General features: G+C 43.4%; 1 protein-coding gene across 4 annotated transcripts in view; it reads right to left on the reverse strand.

Moving 5' to 3' along the window:
• Positions 1 to 23349, reverse strand: part of MAD1L1 (mitotic arrest deficient 1 like 1) — a 346255-nt gene that overhangs the window by 169188 nt on the left and 153718 nt on the right. For all 4 annotated transcript variants that reach the window (XM_015643261.1, XM_015643258.1, XM_015643260.3 and 1 more), the window contains one exon: positions 11106 to 11162. In XM_015643261.1, the coding sequence (XP_015498747.1) occupies positions 11106 to 11162 (57 nt within the window). The remainder of the gene's footprint in view (positions 1 to 11105; positions 11163 to 23349) is intronic.

Raw genomic sequence — 23349 nt, forward strand, 5'->3', positions numbered from 1 at the left:
CTACAAACGAATGGAGTGCCAAGGGAGAAGGAGCTGTCAGGGCTGGACGTCTGCAGCAGCCACCCTCCCCTCTCCCCATCCCTGGAGGACCCTGCTTATGAGGCAGTTTCTATCTTTCCCATTAGCAGGGGTAGCTCACACACAGGAGCAGATGAGAACCTCTCCTTTCCAGGCAAGGCAATCATAAGGGACAAAATTACAAAATTAACTTCAGCCTGCCAAATCCCTCTGGTGCTTGCCAGGATGATTCCTCCCAAACCCACCTTTTGCCCCTCCTCAGCTCTGCTGACCTCTCAGGCAACATCAGGTTCCTTAACAATGGCAAAGAAATGCAGATCTGTGATCTAAAAATTCAGCCCCAGTCTCATCCCTCTCCCCCTTCCTCATACCCAGCACCCTCTCCAAAGGAAGATTGATTATTATAATCAGACTTAGCTCTGACACAGCATTTGCATTTTCAAAGCACAGCAAAGTCATTAACTAATTCATCTACCCCAAGGGAGCCTTAACGAGCATTCACCTCTCTCCCCTCTGATTCCCAATCCGCAGGCAGCCCGCAGCTTTCCTTCAACACCTCCTCTCCACATGGTGTGGCACCAGCACAACTTGGGGGAACTCCAGACAGCGAGCCAAACTCAGCCCTGCTGCAGAGGAACAGGAGGACAAATGCACAGACACCCTATTTAAACCAGCCACCCCGTGGTTTCCATTTGTAATCACGCTGGGACAGGGTATGGCAGAGAACAAATTATTCTGCAAAGTAAGGCCAGTGCTACATGGGTCCCAAAATGGCCCAAGCCTGAGCTGCCTGCCCAGCTGCAGGAACATGAGGAAGGAATCACCATCTCATCACATCCCCAAGGCCCCAAACTCCTCCTGCACACCCCATCCAACAAGCTCTTCCCCAAACACCTACAATGCACCTTTGCCCCATGACTTGGCCTCCTGCCCCTCTCAAGTGTCTTCTCACATCCCACCACTACCAGATGCCAACCATCCCCACCCACCCACCTTCCCTGGTGCCATATTTATTTCTTTTTAATTATCTGGGGTAGGTGCAGGATGTGATTTTGGAAATAAGCACTACTAGACATTTCAAATGCATGGAGCTGTCTCAGAGCTCAAAATTAACAAACCTGGAAAGTTCATGGGGAAGAAGAGCAAACACCTTGTACAAGAGACACACCGAGCAAGGGAACTGAAGATGTTAATTTAAACCAATGAGTTTATTCAAGTATAATTACACATTTCAACCCTCACTCCAAGAAAGGAGCAGACAAGGAATCTCTTCCTCCCAGCCTGTCCTGCCCACGCTCGCAGGCACCGCTACGAGACCTAGCTGCCACTGCTCGACAGCAAAACACCTTGACAGCTCCACGTCCCAAACCCCTCTCTTTGCTCTAACAGCTCATTCTGAAGAAGGATCACCTAATTTCCATGTTCATTCAGCTCAGAGCTCTCTGCTGTTACCAGCCTTGCTCCACCACTTCCACCAGGCGTGTAGATGACTGTTTCCTTTAATTACTACCGAAAGCTCCTCCCAGGCAGGGAGAACAAAACAGCTGGTGTCCACGGAGAGAAGGCAGCTCTGGAGTAATTAGCCTTAACTGGCTGACACCTCCTACCCATTATTCCTGGTTAGAACAGCAAAACACAGAATAAGAGGCTGTTTAGGGAACCTGTCAAGGAGCCAGACTGGATATGCCACATCCCTGCCCAGTGTAGCCACAGTGTTGGCACAATGGAGTTGTCTACTCTTGAGAAGAGCATCACACAGATCACTTCTTTCATTCAGGAATAGGCATATTTTGCTAAAATCAAGTCTTCTAGCAGCTGTAATTTGCAGGCAAAGCAACAAATAAATCTGCAAAGTTGTCATACCTCCTCCGTACAGAGTTTGAATACAGTTTGTTTCCTGAAAATATAGCCTCGAGGAGTTTCCGGAGCATTCAGTCAACAATTCTCATCAAAAGGGAGCTTGTAATCCCATCTCTCACTCCCCCCCATCAGTTTTCTCGTTGAAAAATCATCACATAATAGACAGTCAGAAGAATCTATGCAGTTACCAAGCACCTAGGAAGATCAAAGGGGAAAGAGGAATCCAACATCCAATTCTGTTTCTTTGTTTTCTAACATAAATACAGTAGAATCAATCCTGCTTAATACTGTGAAGAGAGCAAAGGAGCCTTCACTGAGTGCTTGAACTTAATCTTCTTTCCCTTGCTCACATGGAACAACACACAGCCTGTGCTTTTAGGAGCAGCTCTCTCGCTCCCACTGCAGCTCCAGACCAATTTTGCAGCTCACTACAGCTGGGAGCACTGTTTGCTGGCACATCTTGGCAGGGGCCAGCAGAGCTGCCTGCTGAAGCTGCTCTCTGAACCCCCAGAGTTGGGAAATGTGAGGATGGGGCTATGGGAAAGCAGCAGCTCTCCTGACAGGGCCTCCCAGCTGCTTTAAAGGAGGCTGCAGAGCCTTGAAGGAGCCTTGTTCCCCAAAACCCTGCCCAAAGAAAAGGCTAAATAGAGCAGGTTAAAGGTTTTCAAGCTAGATGACCCATCCTGAGATTAACCTGTGACAAAAAGCAGTGGGCTTTTAATGTATAAAAAGTGAGGAATCTCTCTCCTAGTGCCAAAACCCAAAGGTCACAGGGCCCTGCCAAGACTGCTCTGCCCATTTCAGCCTCTCAGGATGATGCCTGCAGGGCCCTGCAGTTGCCAGCAGCAGCCACAGAGTGAAAGGCAAACAGCAATTCCCTCTCAAATACCATATGTTCAACTGTGGTGCCAAAGCACAAACCTGGCATTTTAACCTTTGGTGAACATGTTCTTGCTGCCACCAACAATAAACTCTGAGGCCCAGCTCAGAGGAAAGGTGTACTGGATATGCAGCGATGACATTAGCACTGAACACAGCATCACCAGGACAGGGCCTGGCAGGAGCTCGGTTTTATACAGCCAGTCTTTAGAGGTTAATGAAAAATTCATAAATAAGTTAAAGTTCTCCTGACAAGCCAGATCCTGTAATACAACAAAGAGTTGTCAGCCTCAATTAAGCTGTTCCAAAGAGGCAGGGCTCTGCCATTCATTATTTACCAAGAGGTCATAGGAAAAATTCTGCTCTATGATCTCTTTGTCTCTGTGGATAAATTGGGTTTTATAGCTCCTGCTGGAGGACTCTGCTGCCCTGACAGACCCCAGCCTGCCACAGCTACTACCTACCCCCAGCATCCATCAGCCAAAGGCAAGAAACACTGGGAACAAGCTCTCCTAAGGACACTGGGGCACAAGAAGACTGAAAACAAATGATGTAACAAGCTGATTAGGCTGTCAGTGTAAGGACTAAGTCTCAAAACTTAAACTTTTCCTTAAGCCTTTATCTCCCTTTTTTGTATACACAAAACCTGCCCCAGGCAAGAAGAGAAGTATCCAGCAAGTTTGATCTGCAGGCACATCATCTGAACATGCCCTCCATGCTCCCCCCAGATCCCATAGCTGGAGAGCTTCACATCCCCCTGCATGTTCAGGACAAGCTGTGCTTACAGAATTATCTCTCTTGCATCAGATCTCTCAGGATGGTCCTCTTCTGATGCAGGCACAGCTTCCCAGAGTTGTGAAAGCAGGAGGAAACTGGCCTCCATCCTTGTCACAAGGAAGTTGTGAATCAGTCATTATTTTATCCCATCTTAACATGATTGTTCAACAGCCCCAAGTCTTCCTTTCCCTCTCTGGACATGCACTGGAACTTCATGTTCCTTCTACAGCTTCTCCAAGATGCCTCTTAGGAAGGCAGAACAGAGAAGCAGAAATGCCAGAATCCTAGAGGTATCCCAGACATCTCACCTGGTTTTCTCAAAGTTCTGAACATAATGTAGAGTGCATTTCTCTGCATTCTCCAGGAAATTTTAGCTCAGCTAAATAAAACCAAGTGAGTCTGAGGTAGCCCATAAACTTCTTACAGGCTCTGTAGAGATGAATGAAGCCTGGAAAAACACAATTCTTGCATGGCTATTAAATAGGCCTTTTGTGTCTCCAGGCTGTGCCTACTATAAAGCAGCCTCTGATATATCACTATCCTGCTCTTATTTAACCAAGTAACTCAGTGTAACTCAGCTTTTAGTGACAGCAGTGACACTGACAAGGACCACTCCAGCTGCAGCACCTTCTAAACAGGACAACTACTCACTTTTTCTCCTCTGGTCAACAAAGAGAAAAAACTCTCCCCATTTCTCCCTCTCCAGTCCTTGTTCCTGTTATCCTCATGCCTGCCAGCACAGCTCAGGTTTTAGGGGTACACCTGTGGCATAGAGGCCACCCCAAATGATGGGCTGGCAATTAGGGCAGTGTCCATGAGTCCCACATGAGCTGGAATTACTCTTCAGGTCTGGGTCTGACCATTTCCCCCCAGTTTGGCAGCAGTTGTCCCACAGGGCAGAGCAGCAGGAAGGCAGCTCTCCACTTCAGGCTGCCACATTTCTTCCTCCTGACAGTCCGAACCCCGTGTCAGCTCTTATCGCCTTGGAAGAGCAAATGAAAACATTCCTGCTGAAACCAAACGGTGCTGCTGTGTCCCATAAAACTTCCACGTTAATGGATCCAACAGCAGGTTCATTTGTGTAATGGGACTTTTAAACAGACCGTTTATTTCTTTTTAATTTGAAGGGAATGTGCTATTTGATCCCATGTGCCCGGCTAGATTTTTAAAACAGAGATAAACCACAAGAATTGACTCACTAAGTCTCTCCTTCTCACCTAATTAAAATAGCATAGAGACAGTAATGTGCAGAGGTGTAATGTGCTGACCACCTCTCCAGCCTACAGGCATTTTCTCAGCACCCATCCACCAGGATCCCTCCAACAGTGCCACGGTTTTGTGTGCTGAACATGAATTTTCCAAGAGGGAACACACAGCAGGTGCAACACACCAACTGAGGCTGTTCATCATTCCCCAGGCTAAGAGAGGGAGAAAAAAATAACCTTGTCTGTGTAGCTCAGAGCTCACTCTATTCCTACCCCGTGGGGAATGGCAGGGACCAATTTTAATGTAGTTGTTTACAACAGGCACTGAGAGCTCTCTGCCAGGCAAAGGACAAGTGTGCCCCTCTATTCTAGGCTTCACTCCACCTTCAGAACCAAAACTCCACAGTTAAAACAGGGGGAAGACTCAAAATAGAGTATCAGTGACTTCTGCACAATCATCCCCCTCTTCTACCAATTCATAACTCAGAATTTACAGGGTCATATGATAAAGTGAATAATTATATCAGCACTGTGAAGTGAACAAGCAACAAATGGCTCTGCTTAAGTAAAACTAAAACTACCTGATAGAGAAAAAGATGCCTCAGACACATTCAAAACACAAAATTCAATGAAGACCTTGGGTCAAAAAATACAAATGCACAAACACAATTACTGATAGCACAGAGGAGCATAAACTGATCAGAAAGAGGAAGCTAGGTGAAAACTGAAGGAGCAGCACAGAATTGAAATGTCAGAGTGCAAGTCCCAAAACAGCTGGAATCCCTCCTAAAACTGAGCCTTCCTCAGCCAGAAACTCGAGAGGAGGACAGAGTGGGGCAGATGAAGTGATCCCAGGATGAACATCAGCACTGCATGGCACTGGAAATGAGGGATGACCTGGATAGCTCAGCTCCTTGACCAGCTCAGCTCTTTCACCACAAGTGGAAGAGGTTCCTGCCTGTACTCCATGACCCTGTGGAAGACACTTCTGCAAAAGTTACTGCTGGAACATCACAAGGAATGATGTGAGCACTCTGATTACTCATCTTCAAAGGAGAGACAGAAAGAGGAAGAGATTTAAAGAAAGCTGCAAGATTCATGAGGAAACTGAAGAGCCTGTTTTAAGAGAAGGCTGCAAGAGCTTGATTTGTTTAACCTAGACAAATGAAAGGCTGGGAGAGAACAATTGTTCTCTATAAATATGTCACAGCATAAATATGAGGGAGGAAGAACAGTCACTGTAGTTTAAGCAGAATATTAGCACAAGAAAAAAATGGATATTAACTGCACATATATTTTCAGTTGGCACTGGGAAGATTTCAGCTATCAGAGCAGTCTTTCCATGACAGTAATGGTACAAACAACCAAAGCAGTTTCAAGGCAAGTTTGATAAATTTATGAACTGAGATATATGCTGCATTTGCCTCAGTTACTGAAGGACTGGACTTTATGATCATAAAGTCCTCTTCCAGTCTTCTGTTACTATATCATTTCATTCTGGATTAGCTGCTTCTGCTGTCTCTTTATAACCAGGTTCATGCTTTTCAATCTGATTTGAGAAGTGGATATTTCTCTAAGATTGCCTTACTAAAGCTATTCACCCTGCTGCTCAGTTGAGTGCCACGCTGCTCATCTGTCTTGGCTTTGCTGGCCTCACATAAAGTGTTAGGATAAAATCTGTCACATGGGAAAGAGATTTGCTGTCACCTGCTAAATCAATTCAGAAATTATGTAATACACTTTTGATAGATGGTGACTCCCTGCACCAGCCAGTTGTCTCCTGTCCCTCCTAACCTGCTGGTTCTAAAGATGTTCCAGCAAAACTTCATTTTTATTTGTAACTACTGTGGTTCAGCCCTCTAATCCCACATTTAATTGCCTTCCTATTACAAATACAGAGAATTTACATTTCCACTAATGAACACCACTTTTGTTCTTGTTCTCGGTCTGTTCTATTTCTTGCTTTCTGTTCAGTAACTCTTAAACAAGAATTAAATGACCTCTATTGGCCAGTAATCCAGGGCAGGTCTTTCCATACTAAAGTTCATGGTTTTTCCTACTATCATTGGTGTTACCTGTAAATTAAAAACATAGGAAATAACTTTTCCATGTTGCCTTCCAATTAAGAGCTAGTTCCCAACAACCTCAAGCTCGGTGTTTTCTGAGTTTATTTCCTTCATGTCCTCTCCTTTCTATCTCCATTTCTGCTCCTGATAGCCATCAGTGCAGGCAGTCATTGACATTTAAACTAATCCTAACCATTATGATTTCACCAGACTGAACTCATGAGTGGCTCTTTAACTATTGCTGACCTGCTGCTCTCAAATAAAGGTCTCCTCTTCTCTGCAAAGGGTTAACCAACACTTTTCCTCAAGGCAAGGGGCGTTGATTACATTCATTTTAAGGTGTCTTTATTGCCTCTGTAAGGACACTCAATTTATGCCATTCATTTGGTGATGGCTGCATTCTCGGACTTCAAATCTTCTTTACCTCCCATCCTGCTAAGCAATTCTTCTGATTCTTATATCCATCCTTTTTAATCTGCTGGAGGGTGAAATTTAATTTGTTCCAAAGAGCAGTCTATAGATTTCAGAGCCCACATGGGCCAAGCTGTCTTTTGAAGATGAAAGCCAAAAGATACCCAGAGCACCTCAGGGTAATGAAAATACAGGTGATGCTTTTTTAATACCAAGCTGACTTCCCTCAGGGATTAATGATGGAGAACAAAAAATCTTGACATGAACACCCCCTGCTACAGAGCCAGACTGGAAGAAAGTGTAAGATCAGAGATCAGAGCTGTTGCTTGGATGGCAAGCTTGAGCCAAACAATCTCCTCGTGTCCATAAAGGGATATGAAAAAGGCAAACGAAAATTACAAAAACGAACACGTCTTCTGTTTCCCTCCCTCAGGGAGGGAAGGAAAAATAATATAACAAACAGGAAGGCATTTTCCACAAATAATATTTTGGTGTGAGTGAAGCTCTCTCTCAGCTTTAGGCCAGTAGAGCACTAAACTAACACACCATGAGAAAATAAGATCCTGGGACCACAGATCAGGGAGCTGCATGAACTCTGAGCAACCTCCTTGCACAGCCTGGAAATAAAGACACTGCAGCACCAGCCTCAATAAAGAAAACTTCCAGTGCTGATCAAATTGTCAGAAAAGTGCACTTTTATACAAAAAAAAAATTGAGACAATAAACATTCAGCAAACAAAAGACAGTAAAACCCCTTGGATCTGTGGGACAGCTCAGTGACCTGAGCCCTATTAGGAGTGGTGCCACTTATGTGTCTTATGGGCAGACACTGTTCCCTTACAGTACAAACATGCTTAAACTGTGAATAAAGAAAAATAAATAAGTGAAGGGTTAGAGGGAGAGGAAAATCAAAGTTTCATTGTTAATTACACAGCACAATGATAAGGGTAATTTTTCTTAAATCAGAAAATAAATTCTAGGTTCAAGTTCCCTGAAGGATATAAAATATTAGAGGGTTTTTTATGGTTGTAATCACAAACTCATTTCTCCAGCCACTACTGGCCGTATCTAATTAGGGCAAAGTATGTTAATGATACAGAGGCACAGCCCAGAGATGTCTTCAGTTGCAATATTAATTGCATTTAGGGAAAGAGGCATGAATTGTGCTTATACAAGCTAATTAGTATGGGTTTGCTAATTAATACTGGAAAGTCAAACTGCCTTTGTCTTGTCAACTGCAATTAACTGAAGACATTTAAATTCCTTTTTTTTTGTTGTTCCTTCAGTAGCACACTCACTTTTAGTTGACAAGCAATGAATCCTTGCTCTGAAGCAGCCAGAACAGCCCCTCCATTCCAGTGGCATCCCATTTTCCTCTAGCAGAACCTTGTGCTCTGGCCTGGCACAGGGTTCCCCATCACACACACCCCCCTTCATCTGCCGTTGTCCCTGGGGACACAATTCCCTGAGCTTGTCCTCGGAGGAGAGGGCCCTGAATATGCAGATATTGTTGTATTGAGGCCACCATCCCATCAGACCTATCCCACAAGTACTGTACTTTTAAATATTGCCATGTAAAGGATGACTCGTTTACCAGGGCACCAGAGATGCTCCCACTGATTGAGAAGGCTCTCCTCAGTGAGGTGCCATCAGCCAGTTCCCTGCAGCCAGAGCCCAAATCTTCATTTCTCACACCCAGAGAGGGTGGCAGAGCCATCAGAGCTCTTCAGGGTGGCAGCAGAGATGTCACCTGCACAGAGTTTTGTCCCAGGAGCAGCCCAAAGGACTCATCAGACTGTACAAGAGCAGCTGGCAGGTGCTTGTTCCATTTCACCTGGAGCCACAGACAGGCCTGCTTACAGAAGAGCTGATGAAAAGTAACATCCACAGCTGTCAGCACCCAGAGCAGGACAAGCCTTCAGCATTCCCAGCTCAACATCAAACTGAGACTGGAGGCTCACAGGTGAAAGGGATGAAAAGGAAGGCAAGAGGCCAACAATCCAAACCAAGTGTCACATTTAAAGGAGCCTGAAAATCAGGCCATCCAGGTGAGACACTGATCTGGAGAGGAGCAGGAAAAGAACACATAAAGAGCATTTTGCTGGATGGCAGGGAGGGGAGTGGGGCTGGTGGCATATCCATAGGAGCCTGTGGCCTGCAGCTATGGAACAAACCCATCTGAAGGGAACAGACCTCAGTCACCAACACTGCAGAAGACACAAAGTGACAACTTTGCCTACCAGGGAGCTTTGGGCAGAGGATGAAGAAGAACCATGAGTCTCAAGAAGGAGCCATACTGTTTCCTCAAAAGGGGAAAAGATGGGAAAAAAAACCTCTTTTCCTCTGTATGAACTAATTCTCCTGTATTTACTGAAGAAATTCAAGCTGCTAAATAAAGCTCACACCTCACAATCTGCAATCCATGGTCTAAAGCACCACAGAAAACAGCCTGTTCATGGGAGACTGATGTAAGGGTTACTGGAAGATCACAAGACCAGCAGTTTTCCACTGAGAAACCCTTGGGAATAAGCACAGAACACTGGCTGTTGCTTTATCCTCTGCTGATGGATGATGCACAATACCAATTAATGCTTTAACACTGCAAGTTTCTCCAGCCCTCTATTAGCCCGCTTAATACAACAAATTTTTGAAGGTAAACAACTCAAAAACCAGGCTTAATGAGCCCAAAAGAAAAACTTTGAAATGTTCAAAAAAAACCCACAACCCAGAACATCAGAACATTTAAAACATAACAGCAAATTTTTCCTCTGATACATCCAGTGAGCAAAATTGATTGTACAGAATTTGAAACTGTTACAAGGCAGCACATAATGAGATCAGATGGTAAATAAGATTAATTCAGTTTTCTTTGGAAATATCAGTTGTGGCCTGTGTCACCACAGAAAGCAGCTGGGCATACAAAAATGTTTGCCCACAATGTGAGACCACCCCAGAACCAGAATCAATTAACGCTCTCATGATGGAAAATCTGATGTTGAAACAGCAAGAGGCACAAATAAAAAAAAAATCCTAACAGATGTATGGTAACCTATTAATAGCACAGAGGGGGCACCTCACCCTGCCCTTCAGTGCCCTATTAGAGTTCAGCAGAGTCTAAAAAGACCCATGTTGGCACACTAGTTTATGATTTGGATTTCAGAACAGATGTCTGTTTAGCACCTACTTACTAGCCAGTGCTGCAGGCCTGTTTTCATATGAGTAATAAAATTAATCACATCTACAGAATGAGTCTCTGCATCTTGGATACTGCTCAGGTTTTCCTGATGACTAGAAAAAGTTGTGGGAATACCACAGTTCATCCATTAAGCAAAAACATCAGTTCACAAAACGGCTTAACACTGACACTTCATTTATTCCTGAGTATAAAAAAATCATATTCAAGTCATGAAACTGCACATAAACCTCCCTGCTACCTGGTTTTGTGTCCTTTTATTATTTTTGGTCCTTAAGGGAAGTGCCAATAGAATAGATGAACCCAGCAGAAAATTAACAGATATTATAAAAAAAATAGTTTGTGGTAATTCTCTTGTATCTCATCTGCCTGTCCTTTGAACACTGGAGACTGAATCAAAGGCCCCCAAAGAATGGAGTTAATTCAGTATGAAATTAAATGCTTGCTTCTGATCTGGAACTGCTAAGGAGAAAAGGAATTGCCAGACCACTAGATTCCATCCAACACTTTTTCCAGGTGAGTATGGAGACAGGAAGTGCCAAGACTGGCAGCAGCAACACAACTTTTGTAATGTTTATTTGCAGTTCATTTCTGAATGTTTGGAACTGATCCACTGTTTAAATGAACTGAACTTTGCATATTATGGCTCTGTAAAACAACTGGGGAAGAAAAAAAAGGCAGAAATTGAACACTTACCATCTCTGCTCTTTGTTTGTGGCTTCCCACTTCTTCCAGAACCTGAGACAACTGAGCCTTCAAGACACAGAGAAAACAAAAAAAAGGGGAAATTAAGTCTAGGATGTCATTTTGGAAGTTTAATAAGACTCTCATCCCTCTCCCCAAAACAATCACATATGGAACCATGATTTTCATGGCACTGAGAAGGAATTATAAGTGTTTGGACTTGTTCTGTCCTGTCAGCATCCCATGGCATGAAACAGTCCTGCCCCTAAGAGCCTGAAGCCTAAGTGAACAAGAAAAACCCAGGTTTATTGCAGAGAATGCCACTAGATGAGCCAGCCCAAATTTCACTCCCATGGTACAGCCAGGACTGTGCCTCCACATTTCTGTGAAGCTGCAGAAAGAGTGCTCTAAAACCCACCCAGTTTTGCCCAGTTTAACTTTGAAGACGAGGAGGTTTAGCTCCATAGCTCCTGAAAGGAGTGTGTGTTTCAAGCTAACTTGATAGAAAATGTTCTGTTGATTTTCTGGGGTCCAGGGTTGGCTTTGGAAGCCTTCCCAAATGCTGTGGTAAAACATGAAGAAAATCTGCTCTGTAACACAAAACTCCTGAATTTCTGTGAGAAAAGATCTCAATGCAGCATTTTTACTTTTTTAAAAGGGAAATTTGAAATGTAAAGAATTTCAAATCAGAGTAGAAATACCTTTGGTTATCCTGGCATAATCTGAGGGGAAACAGGAACTTGACTCAGAAAAGGATATTTTACAGAGTTTTGTTTATGAAAAAGAATTTTAAACCAAATGGGTATTTAGGAGATGGTTAAGGGAAGCCACACAATACATGAGTGCTATTACTTCCCACATCCTTGATTTTCTAACACTCTGCTAGGCTGCAATCAGCCTCTGCTTAGCAAAAAGCCCAAAAAATAGTCACTGATGACAGATAAGATAATTTAAACAATATAAACAAGTAAAATAAATAAAAACAACTTTCCTACAAACTGATTTGTGTCATTTCAAGCAAATACTCATTAAAATCCTCCAGAGTCTCTTAACTTCTCACCACATATGAAATGAGTCTGTTGAGTGCCACATCCAAACCAGAGACAAACAAAAAGCAGTTTATTACAATGAAAAGCAAAACATTCTGCTTTGGAGGCTAACTGCACTGAAATGCAAGAAAACAAATAAATAAAAAAATACAGTCTCAGTGTTCAGCACAGCAGAAATTCCATTTTACAAACAAACAAGCAAACAGTTCACAATTTCCCTGGCCCCAAAGCTCAGCAGAAACTGAAAAAGTTTCAGCTTCTTGCTGTACAGGGCTAGGGATTTTGTGATACTATTTAAGGAAGAGACACTGAAATAAGATGAAAAGGGTTTTAATACAACCCTGACACAGGAGAATGAAACACACTCATTAAACACTGCAGGAGATGCCAGCCCCAACCACAACTGGAGTGCCCAGACAAGCAAGTGAAGAGAAAAAATGAAATGATCACCCAGCTTGATGTGGAAACTTTAGGGAACTGTAGATTTGCAGACACCTGGGAAAGACTTTTCCCTACTGCTACTGAAACAGGTACAATGACAGCAGCAGGCTGGAGCCAGGAGTTGCTTGGGGAAGAATTAGAAAACATGGCCTTAGAGAGGGTATTTAGGAGAGGTGCTGGCATAAACTCTGCAAAACACCCCAAGACTGAATATTTTTGATTACAAATAGCCCCAACTGTTCTGTATAGCTTAATAGCTTTCTCTATATGAAGATGACCTTTAGATGGGAACCACTAGCCTATTCTAAACCAGATATATGAATTACTTAATTAAAAATTATATTAAAAATCATGTATTTTCTTACAGTAGCTATCAGCCCTGAATTTGAGGGTCAAGTCACCTTTCAGCCTCCTGTTCACACAGAGTCCTGTGGAATCACAGAGTAACCCACACTGGATGAGTGGGAATCCCCTCAAAGCTCAATCCCCTGTGTTTTTGCTGGGCACCTGGCACCCAGACTGGATCAAGCAATCACACTGTGCCAGGCTTTGGTCACCCTCACAGTGTAAATATTTTTATTTATAACACCAAGGCAATAGTACCCTAGAAGCCTGTTTAACTAGATGGGTATAAGAGCATTTTATAGTATAAAACCTCCATAAAAGTCAGAAAAAAAGGATAGCAAAGACTCCCAATACACTTTACTTCACCTAAAGGCTGGAAAAACCTTTTAGGCAAGAGGGAAATAATACAAAGGGATGGGAAAAATTGAAAATAAAAGCAGGAAATATGCCATAATTTATATTAGATATAATACAGCTTGGGGAAAATAACCATTTCAAGGTTCTATGCCAACAGAGACACACAGAGAAAGCTGGACAGCAAGTCTAAGCCAGCAGCATAACAACAGCAGATCAATATGATTTGCAGAAGCAATCAGATAAGAACTAAATCACAAACTAGGTTTTCTTCATTGCATTCATTTCTAGGCAGCTCATCTCAAAGGGAAAGAGCCAGTAGCTAGTGGGAATTCAGAGAGCAGCTACTAAACTTACTAGACTGCTGGAAGAAATGATTTATGAAGATTAAAAGATTTTTAAACATATGGTTTGACTGCAACTCTCACAGAAGATCAAAAGGGACATATTTAATGCACTGAGAGCTGTTAGAGTGACAAAGCTGGAAATGAGGAGGCTTCCCCAGGTTGTGATGCTGTTGGATGCAGTCGCAGTCCAGAGTGGGGAGGGCGCTCCCTGTCCCTGCTCAGACAGCTGGGGAAGCACGAGACACAAAACCTGAAATTTCAGCAGGGTCCCCAGTGCCTGCACTTGCCAGGCTGTGATACAGCTGATCCTGATGCTTTATCACGACCAGTTTGTAAACATCAGCCCCATCCCAGACTTTTTATTAGCTTAAATCAAATATTGAACCTCCCTCAGCTGTTGGAGGACAGCTGCTGGCGAAGTGATTCACTGCCATATTCCTTCTAGGCCGCAAGAAAATACAAACTAATCACCAGCAGCATGACAGATGCACGCATTTTTAATTATGAAGGAGAAATTAGGCTCTGAACTTATCCCCACATCTCACTTAATCAGAGTGCTGGGAAGGAGCTGCCAGCCCCCCACAGCCAAGGAGCTGAGAGGGCCCTGGACCGGTGCCTGGCAGCCTGCTCGGCCCCTGCTCCCACTCCCCGGGCACTTGCTGGAAAAAACCTGAAAAAAACAGTGTTATGTTGTTTTTTGGAATGTATCTCCTCAGGAGTGAGCTCTTGGGTTTCTCTGTGCAGCCACATGCAGCCAAGGAAAACAGGAGGGTTGGACATGGGCCTTTCAGGGAGGTGGGAAGGCACAGGGGGTGCAGCAGATGCTGGAGCAGTTTGCCAGTCCCATCTCAGAGCTCTGCTCTGGGAAAAGCCATGGAGGTAGTGACAGGACAAGGGGGAATGGCTTCAAGCTGGAAAAGTGTAGGCTTAGATTAGACATTAGGAAAACAATCCTCACCATGAGGGTGGTGAGGCCTTGGTGAGAGAAGCTGTGGCTGCCTCATCCCTGGGAGTGTCCAAGGCCAGGTTGGATGGATCTCTAAGCAACCTCATCTAAGAAGGTATCCCTGGCCACAGAAAGATGATTTTTAAGGTCCCTTCCAACCCAAACCATTCCATGATTCTCTGAGTAGCTCAGCTCTGTGTTAGGGTCTTTTCAATTGATCATAACCACCTTGGTACCTCAGGAATCTTTCAGTGGGATAGACTTCCATGTTGAATTTTCAAGCTACACTTAAAGTTAACTCAAAGCTCCAAGGAAATTCTCTTTACTTAAGACACATGTTAAATTCCCACAGATCACCGAGCTCAAGCATTAAGAAACCTGATATTCAAACAGATATGAATCAGATATACAAATACAGTGCAGTTCACCCACTGAAGGCAGCACAGCAGGTAAGGGAAAATCAAGTAGCAAAGCAGGGGAAAAAATCCTCTCAAATACTCAGTCAATTACTTTAAGCTTTCAAAAAAGGGTTTTGTCAATTCAAAATACTCATCTTACATGACAACATAGTCTAATCTACTGTCAGTGGGTTGTCATCCTCAAAAGAGAGTGGCAGGAAGAGAAGAACCTGTGCTCCAGCCTCATTGGGAATCTGCAGCTTGGGCTGAGAGAGGAGCAGGAACTGTTTCCAAGGAGAGGAACCAACTTGGCTCCACAGAGACATTTCTGAATTGTTTAACTTGCTTCCCTGCATCAATAATTTGTCTTCTGTACCTTCCAGAAGTTAGCCTTCACTAACAGCACTGGAGGAGGCTGGTCAGGGAGGGTTTAATGAATGAAACTGAAGCAACCTGGTGGTGACAATGCAGCTGTTAAACTGCATCCAGAGCCCCCCACTCCCCTCTGGGGGCTGATGGTGAGCTGGCTGCCCTGAATGATGGGCATCAGCTCAAATGTGAGCCCCATTTGTAGGGAAAAATTAACTACTCAGTCTCTAATGAACAGTCTTTCTCTACACAACAATACCCTCTGCTCTACAAGCAATTAGCAAATCGAAGCTCTCTCTTTGTGGACCTGCATTAATTTACTCCTCGACGTGGCACATTAAATAGCTCACAGGTACAGCGCAGCACAGCAGTGGCAACAGCCAGCACCATAAAATAAAAGCTTGCTTCAAAGAGTTCAGGAAGCAAAATTAGGCATGCTGCATACAGGGAATAAATCAAAACAACCTTCATTTGGAAACATCATTTTAGTTTTATGCTTTCATCAAAAAACATGATTATCGTAACAGTCACGTTAATACAACGTCGGTACTCTACAAGGGACAGGAACAAGTAGCACATTCACTACCTCAAATTGCAAAGAGCAATTTTTATTCTTCCTCATCAGGGGGAAATACCTGAGAACATACACAGCAGCCTATTCTGGGGTTTCACGGCTAGAAACCCCAAGTGTGAGTCCCCAGAAGGAAGGCCATTGTTAGAAGGGCAGCACCTCTGCAGGGAAAGGGAGAAAGAAGAGGTATTATTCCCTGGCAGAGCTGGAACAGAGCTGCAAAAAACACCATTTTTACAGCTCACTGAAGCCCAAGATACCCTTAGAAGTATTTTATATGCAACAGTTGTATGCAAATCCAAGTCAAGTGTGATAATTGGCAAATTTAGGTATAATGTTAATTAATAGCTATTTCAAATTAATTAACTTCTAAGATAAATTCTTGCCTCTCCTCTTTGAGAAAGTTAACACACAATTTAAATTTACAAGGATATATCGGGCTGCCGATCACAGAAATAGGGACTCTGGTATGTTCTAACATGCCAAATCACTTCAGTTTCCTTGTGCTGGCTGCTCCCCATTCCCTGGGTAATTTCACAGTTACTTATTTTTCTGATCACTCACAAAAGAGGACAGAAGATGAAACCTCTTGGCTCAAGCTGGATAGTTTGAGTGTGATGTGACCTCTACAGTGTCCAAGCCAGAACATCTTATCTGGTGCCATAGGCTGGGGGAAGAGGGAAGAAAAAAAGCACACCAATATCATCTTTTTCAATCAGATTCAGGAGACACAGAGCAAATGAAGTCCATTGAAGCTGCAGCTGAAACACAGAAGGAAACTTGAAAACATGGCAGCACTCCCAGGACAGTTCTGATAAGGAAAGCACCGACTGCAACAATTAGAATTCAATCCAATGTAGAAACATAAGCATCACACTGATGAGTTACACAGAACAGCACAGGAATAGGATGAGAACAATTTGAAGAGAACTTTGCAGTCACTAATTACCTCTCAGCAAAGAATGAGGCTCTGGCTTGTGGGGAAAACAGAAGGAAAACTTTGATTTCACAAAAGCCAAAGACAGATTACTTCTGGGGGTAGCAGAGACTGAGCAGAAGTAACTCATCAGCCACTTGCAGTCAGACTTCGCTTTATTTGCATATTGTGATCCTGCATATTAAAATACTGTGAGAACTGAAATTAAATTTTCATTAGTGTTCAATCTGGAATCTCACCCATGGGATTCAGCTTTCAACAGTTCATGCAGGCATTGCCCTGTTTACTTTAAAGTCAGATATCCATTTATCCCATGCCAGCCAACACTTGTGGCCTTCAACCCATTGCACACCATTATTGCCCAAGGGCAGCAGTGCAGGATTGTTTCTGCACCTCTGAACTGCACTCCAGAATTACTCTGAACTAACTGGTCGTTTCTAAATTAACGTATTTTGATGCTTTGTAGTTGAAATTGCCAGTCTTCACAGAATTGCATCATTTGAGATCACAATCAGGAAGACAGTTTAGTACCAGCCATTGCTAAATAATTTCCTTGCTGCTTTACAGGCTCCTTTTTGCTGTTCTCAAGAAAGTTCTCCTGGTTATAAAATCAAATGCACATCCTTTATAAAGTGGGAAAGAGCAGCTACAAATAAACCCTGCTGCTGTCTCAAAAGCATCCAGAACACCATGTTATCTCTCAGGAGCTGGACTGGAGGTGGCAGGGGGCTTGGTCTGATGTAAAAGTGAAGAGGAAAATTCCCCAACAACTCTTGAATGTGTTTCAGAAATTTAAATTCAGTGAAACCACACTCGCTCTGACTTGCAGAAAAGCTGCAATAGGCAAAGCAGAGACCATTACTTACTGACATAATTTATGAAGATAGGCTTGCAGCTCAATGAAAAGCATGTGTCTCAGGCCACAGCTTATGCAGTTTTCCATGTAATTTAGTCCTTAATTTTACCCCCAGCAAGGACAGGAAGCACAGGAAATGAGAATGCCTGCAAGACAGATGTCCCACATCTCCAGGGCATCACAGCCAACCACAACACCCAGGGACTGAAGGCCACTGCTTTGTCCAGAGCAGTGAGAGTGTTTCCCACCAAAAAAACAAGAGCTGCTCCATCTCTGAAAACCAGTTTTATACTGGATTTGTGCAAGGAAATGCCGCCCCCCAGTGAGAGACAAAAAGCAGCTGGTTACCAAAATCAGGGAGGAACAAAGCAGAGCTCTTGGGCACTAAACAAAAAAAATGGAACTGCAAATTGAAAAATCGCCAAAGTCATTGCTATAATTACTGAAGACACAGAGAAAACATCTCCCCTAGCAAAGATATGGGCTCCTGTCAACACTCTATCAAGATTTACTGGACAAGGGGATAATAACCACACCTTTCTCTAGCTCTTGAGTCCCAAGGACAGACCAATCTCTCTCCTCTCTCTCTCTCTAAGAGACACAGTCACTTGTAATGTCAAGAATTCTTGACAGTAAGCTCATTATAATGAAATAACCCCAAACTCTGCCTGGTTAGACTATGAGAAAAGGGTGTTAACAAAGTGACTGTGGAACAACTGATATGAGAGGAAGACAGGATTCCAAGAAGAAATTGCTCACATCCTTATTCCTGGCAAACTACTTGACCTAACGTAAAGTAAACCACAGAGCCCTGCAGCAGAAACCTGGCTTTTGTTCCCACTCTGCCTAACAACTGAGACCTGGGGCAAAGCACTAAACTCTGAATCTCCTTCTTTTCTCTCTCTCTCTAACCTAAAGATAATACTGACTCTGTAAAACCTTTCCAAAACCTTTGAAAATGGATAATCTCTGAGCACAAGGTGCCACTGTTGACACAAACCACACCTGATGGGCCACAGCACTAAAAGGATTAAGCACCATAATAAGTGCACAAGTCCAGCACCAACACTTTCAGAGGTGGCAGCAACCTCATCTCCCTGATCCTCAAAGCAAAGGTGACCTTCACAGCTGCAATAAAATGTAAAACTTGGAGAAAGACCCTGAACTTCTGTAAATCTACTCCATCAACACTGTTCACATAATCTCTCAGGCAGAGCTGCTGGGGAAGGAAGAGAAGCAAACTGGGAGATGGAAAAATGCAGAACCTTCTACCCAGGAAAGGAAGAGTCCCTAGAGACTGGACAGCCCCATGCCAGGTTGAAACAGTTAAAAATGAGGCAGAAAGGCAGGAAAATAGTGGGCTCAGGTAACAAAACCACCTTAGTTTTGCAAAAACGTCTGAAAACAAGAACATTCATTTGTTGTTTTAGTCACTGAGCTGAAGCTGAGGGGCAACACCCCAGAGACTCCTTTCTCCCCGTTTTCCCTTGATGTTTTTATTCAGAACCTTGCTAAGAAGGAGCACAGAGACCAAAAGATCAGCACAGCTCTGTTGGGAACAATCTACTTTTGTAATAGGTCTCCTTCCCCCATCCTAATCAAATAGTGCTGCAGTCCCCTGGGGAGAGAATACAGTGCCAAACAAAAAATGTGAGTTTGCAGCTGCTTCCTCAACAGAAAAGGGCAGCCTGACTGATGAAACTCTGCCAAGCCAATTGCTTCCAGCATGACGCAGTTGGCCAGCACAGCATCTCCAGGACACACACAAGTGACTGTGGGATGCTGATGGACTGTCCAAAGGAGTCATTCCCCATCACTGGAACACCCAACAGAGAAGCCTCTGCCACTAAAATTCTCTTTGTGGCCTCAGAAATAGTCCTGCCTCAGAGAAGCAGCTGAATGGGAAGATGCAGCAGGAAGTCCCTTCTCTTTTGCTGGTCCCCAGCTAAAGTTTTAACCCAATAGCAGAAAGATAAAATCTACATATTGAGGGTCAGCTGCAAATCTCTTGCAAGGAGAAAAACAGATTATTAATATATTAGCGCAACTCAAAACCATTAGGAGAGTGCCAGCCCACTGCACAGGGAAACAACAAATAGGTGAAGAAATACAAAGTATTCAGAGAACACTGAGGAGAATTAATTTCACTGTACTGTGGTCAAACCTCTAGAGCTGAAATGAAGGGATACCAGCACCCGACCCTGAAACAGATGAGGCACATCTGAGAATCTGGTAATTCATCACTGTTTAGGTCATTTGAAAACAGTTACTGTAAGCAATTCTGGGATCTTGTGAGCATGTTTTTCTCAGGTTGAATTAACACTTCTGGAACTGGGAAGCAGAGCTAGAGACAAACAGAAGACACAGCAGCTAATGGGAACAGAATCCCTTGCCATTAGATGTAATAAAGACGCTGCTTGGAGTACAGGGGAACAAATGTTTGTGCGTTTGTTTAATTTTCTGGCAATTTTAAGCCCAGCTCATTTATTATTTTTTTTTCATCCTTTAGTTTATCAGCAGAATGAATTCAGGCTCCAAAGCCTTCTCTTGATGAAAGCAAACATCAGCACTCACCAAATCCAGAAAAAGGAAGTCTCAAAAACTGGAAGTGGTGGCAATGTGACACTCAGCATCCACCAAACTGACAACTCCTTCCTGTGCATTTTTGCCAGGACAACCTCCCTGGATCCAAGTTCTCCCACCAAGCTACCTCCAACTAGGTTAGATAGCTAGAGGGAAAGAAATAGCATTTATTTCATGATATCTGTAAATTAGCCATCAAAAATGTTCACTCTTATCCATTCATCAGAAAAAATGGTGGAATTACATCTCTACCTAAAAAAGCCCTTCTAATTTCAGCCCAATGAGTCAGCACTGCTGCATCTCATCACTAGGAGTGATTCATTGTCACTGCACTTCTCAAAGTCAAGAAAAAGGGTATTCACCCCAATTCACTGTCATCTCATAATTCCTCTGGACCCAGGCACCGTGTTTGCACACAGCATGTTATAATGATTTATGTGAGTGTGTCACTTTTAATTTAAAGGGATAAAGAGTTATTGTCAGTCTACCAACCATAAAGCAACGTTTTCTTTCCACTGAGCTGACAGTTGAATACCTGGAAAATATTCCTGTTTGCCAAGAAAGGAGAGGGCTCTACAGCCCATTGCCTTAGGGTGTCAATGCTTCTGAAGAGGGGAGTGGATGGCCATTGTCTCTGGAGAGGAACACCAGTACTTGGGAGAGGTTAAAATAGGCTTACAATAGCATTAGAATCTGAATAAAAATTCAGACAAAAGCTGTATGGATGGAAAGCCTCTGCCTCAAGTGAAAATGAGGAAGAAGGTGTGGGGTATGGATGAGAGCCCAAAAAGATGATCTGTGGTCATGGCTGGATGAAACAAAGACTATCATAAGTTAATCAGTGGCACTGCTGTAGTTTTCTTAGTCAAGTCCCCTTATATCACAGTCACTTTTGATAAACTTTTAACTGCTAAAAGAAGGCTACTGAACAACTTACACCAACCTTACACCCCTGAGTAGGCCAGTGCCCTCCTTCAAGCTGCCCAAGGCTGCTGGCATCTGGTGAAGTTGGTGACAGCTGAGAAAAGATGTCTTTAATGGTGCTGTGAGCTCTGTCCCTCCTGACATCTGTTATCCCCACAAACACACTCCCAACAGGAGCCCTCAGGTATGTGGGCACACTTCCTTGTGCAACTGTTGTGAGCCAGCCAGAAAACAACACTGGGAAGTGAAGATCTGTGTTTAAATCAAACTTTTGTTAACTCAAATCAAGTTTGGTTTCTGTTCTAGTTCTCAGCACTACTGCATAGATTGTCCCAGCTCAAATAAAGGTCAAGGAGGGGTTTCAGCCAGCACTATCCTTGGCTTGGGAAATCACAGCCAGTGTGGTTTTGGCATCCAGCAGAACAGTGGGGAGAGTGCCTAAGCTTCAGAGGGTCTCCAACAAATTTCAAACGCTCTTGGAAGTTGCTAGGTAACACCATCCACCCCCAGGATAAGATTGTGCAATGTTTGCTCTGACAAAGCAATGCTTGCCTCACCCTTGCTTCCACCCTGGGAATGTGTTGTGCTGAGGACCTGTCTCCTCTGCTGCCAGAGCATTTCCAGCCTCTAGTCTGGGTGCATAGTTGGATTTTGCTGAATAAAGCAAACATCCCATTTTAAACATAGCTATTATAATTAGCAGAAGCTCATTGCTCAATTCCCCTTCCAGACAGGGATTTCCAAATGTCAGTGTGCTTAGCACAGCTGATCTGTGCTGGCTGCTCTAAACACAACTGACCTAGGAGGGTCCAGAGCACAGAATAAAATCTTATCATGGGCAGTGAGATGGAAAAACAAACAGGATAATTGTCCTTCTTCAGCCTGCACCTTCATTTTCCTGTACCATCTGCACTAAAAGCAAGGTTAGCAGAGATGCTTTGACACAAAGTATATCCATGTCTGAGGCCAAGCAGGAATTTCTTATGGAATTTTATGTTTTCTGAGTCAGCCCTCCAGATGAGTCTGCCTTGTCCTGCTTCTTCTGCCAGGGTATCGTGGCATAAAATCAAAGGACAGGGGAGAATAAAAAAGGGGAAAAACCCAAACTAGAACAGCTACTGCTGCTAAAACCTTTTTGCAGAGGCTCTGGCAAATGCAGAGATCAGTTTCAGAAGTATTTTCTTTCTAAATCTGTTTTGGGAAAGCAAAAGCAACCTTCGTCTTTACGAGTGATTTGAAATATTAAAAGAAAATTGCCAAGTATCTTTTCCCAGCACAGACCTCCCTGCAGCAAACATCTCCTCCCCTTGAAGGAGAAGTGTAGAACTTCCATTTCCAGGCATTGCACAAATCAGTGGCTCCCAGCCTTCCTGCAGACACTTCAGAAACCCTGGCAGTGCTCCACACCTCCCAATGTCCCACAGAACCAGCAGAAATCCAGCTGAGATTATTCATGTGGGTCTTGTGCAACCTCTGACCTGTGGAGTACAAATGTCCCACCCACAGCCTCAATGCTTGGGATACTCCAGTATAAACCCCACAAAGGGATGAGGCAGATTAGCACCAAGCTGCTCAATAAAAGGAGAAACCAAAGATCAAAGATCACATGAAGTTGGCAATGCCACATGGACAGTCATAATTCCCAGTTACAATATTTTACCCCATCAGGTGAAATATTTTTTTGCACTACAAACAGATCAGAGGCAGAATTTGCCTGAAGTTTAAGGGAAAAAGACTGGAAGGGAAAAAAAAACAAAAACCTAGAGGTTAACAGCCTCTTTTATCCAAAGACTTGCCTTACACTGAAAAAGTAAAAAATCCTCCAAGATTCCAACTGGAAGGAAAAAAAAAAAGGTGTAAAATAGCCTCAAATAAAATCAAACATCCCTGTACACTACAGTCATGCTCCTGTAACTTCTAAGAACAGTAACAAAAGTCTTCTACTTTTAACAGAATTTATTCAAAATAAATAAATCCCAATGGAATTTAGGCACACTGTAGAGGCTCCAGCAAAAAATCATAAATAAAGCAAGCAAACGAAAAAGATCCTTTCTTGGCATGCTCTTGAAAGAAGGATTCACCACATTTCTGATTGACTGCCACTGTGGTTTAAATGAATCAACTATAAATAGGCAG

The sequence above is a fragment of the Parus major genome, chromosome 14 (genome assembly GCF_001522545.3).
Source record: "Parus major isolate Abel chromosome 14, Parus_major1.1, whole genome shotgun sequence".
NCBI classification, from domain to species: domain Eukaryota; kingdom Metazoa; phylum Chordata; class Aves; order Passeriformes; family Paridae; genus Parus; species Parus major.